We start from the raw sequence: 12,549 nt of genomic DNA, 5'->3' as shown, positions 1-12,549 counted from the left end.
TTTCTGTAGACTGGCATGCTGTCCTCCCCACATCCTTCTGTGGTACTGCACAGGAACAATAGAATTGGAAGGGCTTGAACCCACAACCCTGAAATTAAAAGTCTCATGCTCTACCAACAGAGCTGCTTGTTTTAGAATAATTGGTTTACTGTGTTGTGAATAACTGATGTTTGTCCAGGTTTTCATAACTATGGACAGTGGAAAATACAGACCTTTTGGGAAGCGAAGTGCTCAAACATAAAATAGCAGTTGCAGGGAACCAGGCAGAGGGCATTCTCGGTAGTGGCACCCGCCGTGTGGAACGCCCTCCCATCAGATTTCAAAGACATAAACAACTATCTGACGTTTAGAAGACATCTGAAGGTAGCCCTGTTTAGGGAAGTTTTTAATGACTGATGTTTTAATGTTGGAAGCTGCCCAGAGTGGCTGGGGAAACCCAGCCAGATGGGCAGGGTATAAATAAATTATTATTATTATTATTATTATTTATTACTACTACTGCTGCTGCTGCTGCTGCTACTACTACTACTACTTGAGCAAATGCCTAGGTCTGTCCTCCATCCTTTGGTGGAACATGCTGATTCCTTTGTAAGTGGAAAAACAAGGTGGCCCTTATATTGCCAAAAGTAAATATGAAGTTTTAGGGTGAGTTCTGGGTTTAGAAAAAGTCATAGAATCCCAATTCGTAGCTTTACCTAGCTGATTGAGATGTTCCCTCAGCGAATGAAGATTGGGCTTTATTCTCCAAGGGAATAAGCTGGCACTTGTTAAAAAGATTTAAGTTTTACTCCTTTCTGAGAATAGTATTAATGCTTAACAGGATTTCAGATTAAAGGATTATTATTCCCGCAAAGGAGATCATGTTGAGTGAGCAATACGGGTATATGCTTTGTTTCTCTGCATTTTAAGGAAATGGTTGTTCTTGAGAGTATAGCTCTAGAATAGGCTTGTATACCACACTTGCAGTGTAGCACTTATGTGTAGGCATAGTTCAAAGGGTTCCTGCCTGAAAGCAGCTAGTCTGTGGAATATACTGAACTCAGTGGGTCTTTGAGCAGACATGCATAGGATTGCCCTGTAAGGCTATTAACACAAACCAAACCTAACGTCGTAGGACGTAACCTAACGTTGTAGGAGATTGCAGAGTTTAAAGGCTGCACAACAAAGGAATCCAACACAGTTGTGAAACAGCTGTGCAGTCCATTGCACAGCCATCTTTGGTAGTGCATGTAATTTTTCCTTGTGCAACGACGTCTTGCCAGTGCAGCAAATCTACCACTTAGTGACTTTCATTTAGCAGTAGATTTGATACAACCCGAAGAGTTGCAAGTGATAAAATTGGACTACTGTGAACTCTGCAAATGATATCGGTGCAAGTTTGCATCAATACTTTGCAGTTGGCATAACTCTGCTACCACGAGAAAGTTGGAAAGCCATGTGAGGGCACCCCAAGCTCTGCCTTTCACTCTTTCCCCAGGAATAGTATAAATTTTATTCAGCATTCCCTCTGGCTCTGAGACTTCAGACATTGCCCACACATTCAAGAATATCTTGGCAACCATGAGACTGCTGCTTTCTTGCTAAAAACAAACTCCTAGGAAACAGTTGTGTGCTGCCGTGGTATGTGAGTTTCCCCCCTGTGCCTGCATGGACCTGCAGCAAACACACTACTAAGTCTATTCTCCAGTTTTTAGGTAATTACCAGTTTCGCTCTCAAACTTGGAGCCTTATGCTGAAGTTCCATCATGGACACAAATTCTCCAAGTCATGTTGAACGCTGGTCAGCCCAGTGCACCATTTGTGGCATCCTAATACAGCCACAAATGTTTTTTTTTTAATTATACAGACTGTGATCAGATTCAGATGTTCTTCTGAGCACTTTCACCTCTGGGCTGTGGTTTGGCGAAATCACACGGCTAAATGTTGCCCGCCAGGGTGTAGGGACTTTATACAATCTGCCTTATACCATCTGCCCTTCCCAAGCAATTTTCTCATTTTAAACATTGCTGTTGCAGCATATAGTTTATTAGGCATATTCTAAACATAGATAACAAGGAATTGTGTTCCCCTTTCTCCCTTCTGTAAGAAATGTATCAACCAATATTGCCCATCAAATGCCACTTTGTGCAGATTTTTTAAATATTGTATTTAGACCTCTGCTGTGTCTAATAGAGAATCCTTAATCAGTGTTCTGTGTTTGCAATAAGCACTCTAAAGGCATGTACAATTCAGCCACTCAACTGATCCAAGCCCCCCCCCCCAAATGTTTTGATAAAATCTCTACCCAGCTAGCATGCATGTTTAAGTCATAGCTTTTAAAATCCCATGAGTTCCAGAATAGGACTTCCTAGCCTAAATTTGCATTCACCTCTATCCCAAAACTTTCAGAGCACACTCTTTTTTAAAAATGGAAATAACATGCAATATGATCCATTTACAATAACATCTCTCCAATTTAATCTTAGCCAACAAATGACAACCTAAATTACAAGGTTTTAAATATTCTATCAGGTTTTTTTAAAAAACTTCTGAGGGGGAAGAGAAAAGAATTCCACAGCTGTGGGAGACCAGCAAAAAAACACAGGACTATTCTAAACTTAATGTAATCAGTTATCAATAGTTAACAAAGTTATGCATGAATAGTTAACTGTAAATGTCAGGAATACTGGGATCCAGCAACCTTTGGTTTTCATTTAGCATCCTAAGGGCAACTCACTACCGTTGCAAATTTCGTTTACAATAAAACTCAAAACAAGTGTAATACAGCTTAATTTTTCAAAACATGAGTTGTGGTTATGATGCAAGGCAGCGAATGCCTTATCCCTAAATTGGAGGGGTCCTTTTGTGTGTGGAGAATCTTGCTGGGCTGGAGAGGAAGGATTTTATCAGGCGATAATGCATAAAATGCAAGCTGCCTACTACATAAGTGTGGTGTTGACTTCATGTAATACTTGACCATGAAAAATGATAGATGGTTGGTTTACTGATAACTGACTGTCTCCCCCTCACCCCCCCCCAAAAAACCCTGGATGATTTCAACAAGAAGCTAATTTTGCATCCTCAAAGATCCTCCTCCTTATTCTGTACTAAAAATGTGGCTGCTTTGTAACTCCCCTTTAGGGTTTCAGGCAGCATGTCTGGTCTTAAGTTGAGAATGAAACTGCCATTTCTTAGCAATTCCAGGTAGCTGTGCTCTTTGGTGTTTGTTCCAGCGGTTAAATCTCAGGTGGGTGGCAGTGTGAGCAGGATGTTACTGCTGGAACACCTTATGACTAGAGCTTCAAAGGAGACAAGGTTCTCTGGTCTGGCTCCCACCCTGTTCTGCATTATGCTGGAATTTGGAGACTTGCAAAACATAACTGCGTTTTCCTCCTACATCCCTGTGCCATTTATTTCAGAGATATTTTTTTTTAGATGGGAAAGCAGTGTAGTGACAGGTTATGCTTTGGGTGTGGCTGTCCCCCCCTCCAAAATAGTTTTTTTATATTATTATTATTAAGGCAGGGGGATGCTGACTTTAACCTTAGCACTGTTTGAACGTCAGGCTCTGTTACCACTACCCTTTAAGTGTGCATGCACCTTCCAACGCATAGCTCAGAATCTTTCTTTTATTTGAAGGTTACCCATAGCGGTAAACAATGCAGAGACTGCGAGGGCTCACGGCAGCCAAGTTTAAAGCAAACAGACGATGCTAGCAGAATTGTGAAGCTTTGTATTTTGCTGCTTCCAGGGCTTGCGCCAGCAGCTGGAAACATTCCAGGACGAAAGGGTTTTTTGGGGGTTGTGGGTGGGGAGGCGGGGCCAGGGGAGCTGGAGAGCACCAAGCCAACAGTGTGATCTCTCTCTCACTCACTCTCTCTCTCACACACACAATCACTCTCTGCCGCTGTGCTGCTGCCTCTGCTGCTCTGCTTTAACTGAGGGGGATGGCTGCTGCCTCCAGCCACCTCCCCGCTCAGAGCTAAGCTACAGCTCCCTGTTTAACTGTGTCCGCTGGCCTCGCCTCTTCTCCCCTCCTGCATGCTGCCTCGGCTCCCATGGGCAGGCTTGCTCTCCACCTCTATCATGTAAGCGAAGATGTGGCTATATTGCATGGCCCAGTGACGTCTCTGGCAGAACGGTAAGCATCAGCAGAGCCTGATCACATGCCGGCCCAGTCACTAGTGCCGGCGGGATAGGAGGGTGGACGTGGGTCTGGGCGCAGGCCATCTGGTGCTCTGCTCCTCTCCTCCCCGCCACCCCTCCATGTCATCACTATCTGTAGGAATAATAGCTGCTGAATATCGTGAGATCTGGTTTGGGCTTCTCCCTCTGCAAAACTCCTAAACTCCCGAGCTCGTGTGTGAGTGTATTTTTATTTGTGTGTGTTTTTCTTTCTTTCTTCCCCCTGTCTGAGCAGACTTCCAGGACTCCAAGGGAGTGGCAGCAAGCAGAATGCTCTTCCCACCTTCTGTGCAGGAAGGTCCGCGTGGTCTCCCAGACACCACTGACCTGTGCCTTGGGCTGCAGTCTCTCAGCCAGCCAGGGTGGGACAGGCCATGGAGCTCCCAGGATTCGGATGCTGCAGCCCAGCCTAGCCTGCAGTCTGGTGAGTGACTCTGCTGACGCACAGCAACAGTTGCCGGATTGCCTTTTTTTGCAGCTTTGTCACCAGGAGATGTCCCTGGCATAACGGCAGGTTCTCATTATTCCCGACAGCTTCTTTCTTAACATTATTATTATTGTTTTACTAAGGCACCCATTCCCTCAAGAGTAATATTGGGGCACTAAGTGAGACCTTTTGGGGAAGGGAAACTGTAGCTGCCCCCCTCCCCAATTAATAGAGAGCGATAAGTTTCTAAACCTGATACTGCATTGAGATTGCAATGGTAAATATTGGGCGGGGGCAGTAGTAGTGTTTTCTGTGATGCTCCTGTAAAGCCAGCTGGTTGAAGGGCTTAAGTTGTGCTCCCCAAAGTGGCTTCGAATCGTGGGCTGTTGTAATATTTTAGGCTGGTGCAATGTGGGTAGGTAATGATGGCAAGGAGTTTAATTGTATTTATTTAGACTATTGTTGTTTTTTACTGTGCTTTTCAACCCACCAGAAGTTCCCACAGCAATTGAAGCTGCCCCCTGCAGGGGGTGTAGAAACAAAGGAAAGGAGCCTCATTCAGGCTCATTAGCAGATGCCCAAATCTTGACTCTGGGCAGTGGGTGCTAGCTCTTCCTGGGTCGAGGGCCTGTGAGAAATGCCTCTATCCCTGTTGTGAGATTACTGATCTGTATCTACCAGGTTAGGATAGTATCTCTGGTTGGATGTGATTGCACTAGACTCTCACATTCCATTATCCTTTTGAAGCTTTCCTTCATGGGGGAGCCAAGCATTTGCACCTGTTTCTTTGAGTGTTGTCCTCTCCTGCTGCAGAGTTTCTGTGATTTGCCAGCCTGTGATGAGTCAGGAAGATGAAACTTTGAGAAGCCAAGCTAAGTAAAAGAAACCCAAAACAGTCTAGTCACTGCCCTCTGAAAACTATTCTGCTTTTGCTCAGCTGGGCTTCTCAAAGTTTACAATGATACTCAGTACAGTTCTTTGAGAATGTGTATTGTATTGGCTTTTGCAGAAGAAACCAAAATGTATTTTTATCCTGTTAAAGCCTTGGAAATTACCACTGGCTTTGATGGGTGGCAGGACAAATCAGTATGATGTTTCGGCAGTATTTTTGCTGGTCCAGTCAGGCTGTTGTAAATCCTTTTGGCATCAGCATCTTAAATAGCTTCTGAGCGGTTCTGCAAACTTCTAGCAAGAATGGCTTAAGGAAAGGCTTGTATGCCTCTCCTGCTCACGTAATGGGAGTGGGTGGGGAACAGGTGGGTGTTCCCAGGAAGTGGGACGGGTGGGCTTGAAACCACATGCAGAAGGCCCATTTATGTTATTAGTCTCGATTGCAAAAGTTGCCTGTCGGGGAAGTACTTTAGTTCCTTCACCGTTACCGTTTTCGGCTGTGCTCATTTTGGCAACAGATGTGTTACATTGATACAACTAGTTTCTGTAGGAAAACTAATGCAGGGCTGCATTAGTGGAAGATGTTGGATGCTCAGAGGACATCTGCCCTACCAAACTGATTCCCAAAGAGCCCTGTAAATGCAGCCATTAACTCTGCTGGGCATATATTGTGCTTTTAATGGGCTTGCTTGTATTGCAATAGAATAATGGCCGCAGTGGGCTGGGGCAAGAGCTTGGTGCAGACATCTTAAGGTGGGGCAGTATTGGCACTTGCTCAACTGTAGCCGTCTGTAAAAATTGTGTGTGCCACTTTGACAATCTCTGCAGGGGGAGGTGGGGACTGTGGTGATTAAGGAAATGAAGTGGTCTGCTGGATGTACCCAATGTCCCATTAAAAGTGCATATAATACAAGTCAGGGAGGCAATGTGTGAAGGGGTAATATATCAGTAAGGATTTCCAGACAGTGTGCATGTGATCAAGAAGGCCTCAAAGAGGCCCAGCATTAACCAGACATGCCTAGGCAACTACCTGAACAAAGCGTGCTCCGTAACTTATTTCTGTACTGTAGACCTGCTGCACTAGACTCCATTGTATTGCAGCAATATATGACTACAGTACTTCTTAACTGCACTGCAACCAGCTGTAAGATACTGCTGCAAAAATAACTTCCCTCGGATGGGAGCCCCGACAAGCAAAGCAAACCCCGCTTGAGTATCTTTACAGTGATGCAAAACTTGCTGAAATTCTGCCCGTGTCAGAAGTCTGCTCTGATACCCACAGTTTGCCCTGACCACAAAAGTTAAGATTTCACCAACCTAGATAACTGTTTCCATTGACTATGAGCGTGCAATTTAGAGGCATTCTTGCAATGCAGAACGATCCCATTGGCATTGAGAGCATATTTATGAGACATAGGGCAGAAATAGCATTGCATATGGGCCCAAGCGCCAGTTCAATCTGGGCATCATGTGTTGTACATGTGGGCACAGTAAATTAACTGTTCATTGTTCCCTGAAGTGTACAGCCCAGCTTTGTGACTCCTTCTCTACTCCCATCCCTAAGACCAGAAGATGTTCTGCATAGGTCTGTTAGGAGTGCTACCAACAAGCTATGTATATAACCTGTTAAATAAATCCATTAAGTTAACCAGTGTCAATGTAGGACCTGAATTTGTAGCTAAGGTTCAACAGACAATATGCATAGCAAGAGATTTTCAGACCATACCCAATGTGAGAAAAGTCATATTAGAAATAGGACGAGTGGCAACACCCACACATCTATTAACCCACCTAGAGGGCAGGGATTGTATAACATTCAGGGTGTTTTGTGTGTGTATAAGCACTTATCTTTCTAAAACAGCCCCACATTTCATCCTACAATAAGCAATAATTACATAAACAGTCCATAATAAAAAGGGGGGAAAAATGAAATCTACATAGAGTTGGTAAAGCATGAGACTCTTAATCTCTGTGTTGTGGGTTCGAGTCCTATGTTGGGTGAAAGATTCCTGCACTGCATGGGGTTGGACTAGATGATCTTCGTTGTGCCTTCCAACTCTACAATTCTGTGATTCTGTAAAATAAAACATTAACGGATAAAGAAGGGCATTGGATATTTTGAGAATCTTTCAGCAAAAGGGGACAGGTACTCTGGTGGGAAGGCTGACAGCAGGCCCAAGTTGGCAATATTGTGTGCCTTTTGGTGCATGCAGCTGCATTAACTCCTCTGCAAAAACTGAACTATGGGTGTGTTGTCGTCTCGTGGTCATAAGTCAGCTCTGAATCACATACCACTTTGATTCTCAATCCAAGCACAGAATTGTGCTTGAGCTGGGTGGCCTCCCCACCACCACCTTCAGCAAAAAAGAAGTGTTGGAAGTGGCTGAACAGCAGGGAAGCAGCAGTGGGTGTCTGCGTTCCCATGCAAAACTCTGCCATTGCATGTTCACTGTTCTAGCCTCCCTTGCCCCTTACTGTTTCTTCTGCTTTGCAATGACTCTGCAGAGCCAGAGGAACAGCAGAAGAGAGCTGATTTTGCCTATGTATGGAAAAGCCTATTTTGGAGAAGGAGTTCAAAATTTAAAACTGTGAAACATAGGAAGCGACTTTATACTGAGTCATACTGTTGGTCCACGCAGTTTAGCATTCTCTGCATGGGCTGGCATTGGTTCTCCAGGGTTCCAGACAGGTTTTTAAAAAGCAAGTAGCAATGTAGATGGCCTTCCCAAGTGCATCATTCAGCAAAGGAAGAAATCTCCTTCAGTTGACTGCTTTAGTAAGCGAAGACTGGATGCTTTGTCGAGAGCCAGATTTCCAGCAGGCAAATTTCCTTCGCCATGTCTTGGTGCAGCAGCTGGCATCTTGGCGAAGTGCTGGACACCAGGACTGCAGCATTGCCCAGATTTGTCTCAAGGCCTCAGCCTGTAGGTTGGGAGGGACAAGCCCTGCCAAGTACCAGGCTTTTCTGTTGGTTCTGAGCAGTTTAGAAGCTTCTATAATGACTCAGCTGTACAAATCTACAGGGAGCTGGCTGAAAGTGCAAAAAGTTCGCAATCATGCTAAAAATACTATTGCTGATCTGCACTCTTGAAGTGCCAGTGTTTGACTACTGATGAGTTCTGAATCCAAGCATGTACTTACTGCTGTGATTCCTTTAAATCGGCTGGCAGCTCCTCTGTGACTCGCTCTCACCATCCAGAGTGGTAAAGGCTGTGTGATCTGTAGCTTTATTATGCATTGCTTACAGCGGTGCTGCTTTCATTGAAGTAGCCTTCTATTTCACCAGGTATAGAAAGTGATTCCTCTGTTGCAGATTTGTCAGCTGGGCTTTGTGACCACCTTTCTCTGGTATATTTAGTTGCATGGAATGGCACATAGTAAAGGGACGTCTGACCGTTAAGTCCAGTCGTGGACGACTCTGGGGTTGTGGGCTCATCTCGCTTTACTGTCCGCAGACAGCATCCGGGTCATGTGGCCAGCATGACTAAGCCGCTTCTGGCAAACCAGAGCAGCGCACGGAAACGCTGTTTACCTTCCCGCCGGAGCGGTACCTATTTATCAACTTGCACTAGCATGCTTTCAAACTGCTAGGTTGGCAGGAGCAGGGACCGAGCAACGGGAGCTCACCCCATCATGGGGATTCGAACCACCGACCTTCTGATCGGCAAGCCCTAGGCTCTGTGGTTTAGACCACAGCACCACCCACGTCCTAGAACTGTACTGAACTGTGCTGGAAGCCTATGGTTTAAATCAGTGTTTTCCTAACTTTGGTCTCTAGCTGTTTTTGGACTGCAGTTCCCATCATCCCTGACTATTGGTCTTGCTAGCTAGGGCCGATGGGAGTTGTAGTCCAAAAACAGCTGGAGACCCAAGTTTGGGAAACACTGGTTTAAGCAGTTAATGTAGTTGTGGCATCTTGGTTGTGGTGGAGAGGCCATGGCTGTAGAGTGTCAAGTACTACCACCTCTTGGGAGCTAGGGCAGGGAGCACTAGGACTTGGCGAATGGTTGAAAGTTTGATAGGAGATGAAGCATCTTGCCCAGCCAATCCTCCAGAGTTTGACTGAAGTGGTCTGAGAGCAGATCCTCAAGAGGTTGCAGACATTTGCATTGCAGTTAAGACAAGATAGCAAGGAAGAAAGGCAGCAATGAACCAGAACACAGTAGGAAAGGGAGGCAAGTTACTGAGCCAACAGTTGGGTTAACTGCCACAGCCCCTGGCGACTGTCCGGAGCCTTAGCTCACTGGTGTAGAGCACATGCATTGCATGTAGAAGTTTCCTAGGTTCAATCCCTGGCATACCCAGTTAGAGTTGGGAAAGAAGTCCTGTCTATAACTTTACCAGGCCATTGCCAAGTTACTAGCAGATAATACTGACCTAGGGGGATAAATGGTCTGGCTCAGGTAAGAGCTACTACATTCAATGTAGTATCATACCAGTCATGGTTCCCCCCCGCCCAAAGAAACATGGGCACTGTAGGGTCTTGTAACAGCTCTGGGCAGTTCCCAGGATTCTTTGGGGGAAGTCATGACTGTACCAGAGGTATACGAGTGCTTTAAATGTATAGCAGAGGAGTGCTCTGATGGTGTTTCCTGCTTGGCAGGGGGTTGGACTCGATGGCCCTTGTGGTCTCTTCCAACTCTATGATTCTATGACATTGGCATAAGACAAATTCTGCCAGAATAGGAATGGGCAGCTGGGTATACAGAAGATCCGGCTGCCCAGTTTTGGGAGAGGGATGCTGACACCATCCCCTCTTACTCCAATATACTAAGAATATTTCCTAATTTGGCAACTTGTATTCTACTTGCCGTTCATTTCTGACCTGAAGGATACCTTATTGGTATGGCAACAGTCGTCCACAACTTCTCCAATTTCCCTGCATTCTGCATCATGGTAATGCAATGTCTGCAGCCACATCGTGTGTAAAGGTCACAGAAACGCACAATTTCAGTTGGAGCAACAATGGGAGAAAGAGGTTCAAACCCAGAAATAGCAAACGGTCTGCCTATAACGAGTAATACAATTTCTCAGTGTCGTTGTGAATGGGAATCTTGTTGAAAGAAGTACTCCAGCCTTGCAATGCTTTAGCATAACAGCATCACTAGAAATGCGAGGTACCTCCTTTAGATTGCTGCAGCACATACCATTTTAAAATGATTTTTATTTATGGGTGGTTTCTAGGTCTCGGAATTGGGTTGTTTACCTGCCCTGGGTGACAGTTTGGTGGGCTCAGACCCAAATCCATTGCTGTCACTAGAAGCCCTGGTGACCATTTGTGGCTCATTAGCAGCTTTGCTTGGCGCACCAACTACAACTGTTCCTGGACAGGGAAGTAAGGATAACCTTGTGACTAGATTACTGTAATATGCTGTAGGTGAGCATATTATCCTTGCACCTTATCCAGAAGCTACAAGTTGCTGAACTATAATAAACCCAGCATCTCTTTGGTTTTGCCAGTTTATGAGAAGCAGGGAAAAATCAATAAAAGCAGAAACAATCAGTGGTACAGTAAAACAAATAGTGTAGTTCCAAACATAGACCTTCTTATGCGGCCTAGGACCCTCATGCTTATGGGACCGCTTCTCCTGGTATGTCCTGCAGAGGACCCTAAGGTCCATGAATAATAGCTTAAAGGTCCCAGGCCCTAAGGAAGCCAGACTATCCTCCACCAGAGCCAGGGCTTTTTCAGTGATGGCTCTGACCTGGTGGAATGCTCTGTTGCACAAGACCAGGGCCCTGCAGGACTTGATCTCCTTCCACAGGGCCTGTAAGACAGAGCTATTCTGCCTGGCCTTCAATTCGAATTAGCCTGATCCTCTATTCCCTATTCTCTTTTCCCTTTACTCTTCTATGAAGAGACCCTTTCTGGGACCCCACATTTAAATTCTTCCCTGGTCTCCTTGCTGGCCCTAGTAGGACCAACTTGGCCAGTTAGCTCTGGTGATAGTTCGATGTCTACTGACTGGGTCGTCCCCCCCCAAAAAAGAGCCCTGAATTTCTGAATTTTATTGATATTGATGCTGCATTTTATGTTGTATTCTATGCTGTTTTTAAGTCGCATTTTAATCAGTGTTTTATATTTGCTGTTAGCCGCCCTGAGCCCAGTTTTTAAACCGGGAAGGGCGGGATATAAATAATAATAATAATTATTATTATTATTATTATTATTATTATTATTATTATTATTCCTGCCCCCACGCACTTTAGAAGATGGAGGAATCTGAAATAAGTAAGAAGCAAGAGGAGTTGGAGGTTGTGTTGTGGAAAAGCCTTGGCCACCATGTTGCAGGAGGGATACAAGGGATGTGCTATCATCACTTGTATTTCTGCCTTTGACATGGATCCAAACAATTTGCAGCAGCATGAATTTGGGTGGTATTATGTTTCTCTGTACTTTTTCCACTCCCGAGTCCTTTGAGGCCCAGTCAAGAGGTCAGAAACAGGTCTACTTAACTATGCCAGCAAAAGGGAGGCCACAGCAAAGAAGGCATCAAATCCTTCTCTTGTGACAACGACAGTGCCCCCCAAGAGGCCAGAGTGCATCTTGCTCTTGTATTTGAGAATTCTGTGCGCTCCCTCTCTCCTTTTAGCCTATCAGCAAAAATAAAGAACAAACCAAAACAGGGATTTGTTTCAAAATGGGAGGTCTTCAAAGTTTATTTGCAAAATAATTACAGCAGTTTAAACTCTGTCGCAGCATTTGAATAATTTCAGTAGTAGCTTTAAGAAAGATGTGAGATCTAAGATAAATTAAGAATTAGTCAATCTATGATAAAAGTGTGTACTGGCAACAAGTAACCTATTGAAACAGGGAATAGACGGGAGGTCAGTTCTACAGTCCAAAGACCATTTTTTGCTTTATAATCTTGTAATTAATACTATGTTTAACTCTATTTTCATTTTTATTTTTCTCTTTTGTCTTTTGGTGTATCAAAAAAGAGAGAGAATTCTGCTCTCAGTGTACAATGCAAGACTTCCTTGTTTGCAGTGTACAGGAATTGTAATGAGCTGATACCGTACATAGTCTTTCAGTTTTAGAAACCATTCTGGGGTACTAAATATAT

General features: G+C 44.6%; 1 protein-coding gene across 12 annotated transcripts in view; it reads left to right on the top strand.

The window, feature by feature from the left end:
- The window catches only part of CPEB1 (cytoplasmic polyadenylation element binding protein 1), a 55,477-nt gene that overhangs the window by 7,324 nt on the left and 35,604 nt on the right, over positions 1 to 12,549 (top strand). For 10 of the 12 annotated variants that reach the window (XM_081170037.1, XM_081170040.1, XM_081170030.1 and 7 more), the window contains exon 3: positions 4,400 to 4,588. In XM_081170037.1, the coding sequence (XP_081026163.1) occupies positions 4,400 to 4,588 (189 nt within the window). Of the gene's footprint in view, positions 1 to 3,837; positions 4,121 to 4,182; positions 4,286 to 4,399; positions 4,589 to 12,549 lie in introns of those variants that run through there. The other 2 variants (XM_081170031.1, XM_081170033.1) reach the window with 2 other exon arrangements.

This window comes from Podarcis bocagei, assembly GCF_964188305.1.
Source record: "Podarcis bocagei genome assembly, chromosome: 14".
Lineage (NCBI taxonomy): Eukaryota > Metazoa > Chordata > Lepidosauria > Squamata > Lacertidae > Podarcis > Podarcis bocagei.
The sequence above is the reverse complement of the archived record's forward strand: the minus strand, read 5'-3'. Positions and strand labels throughout refer to the sequence as shown.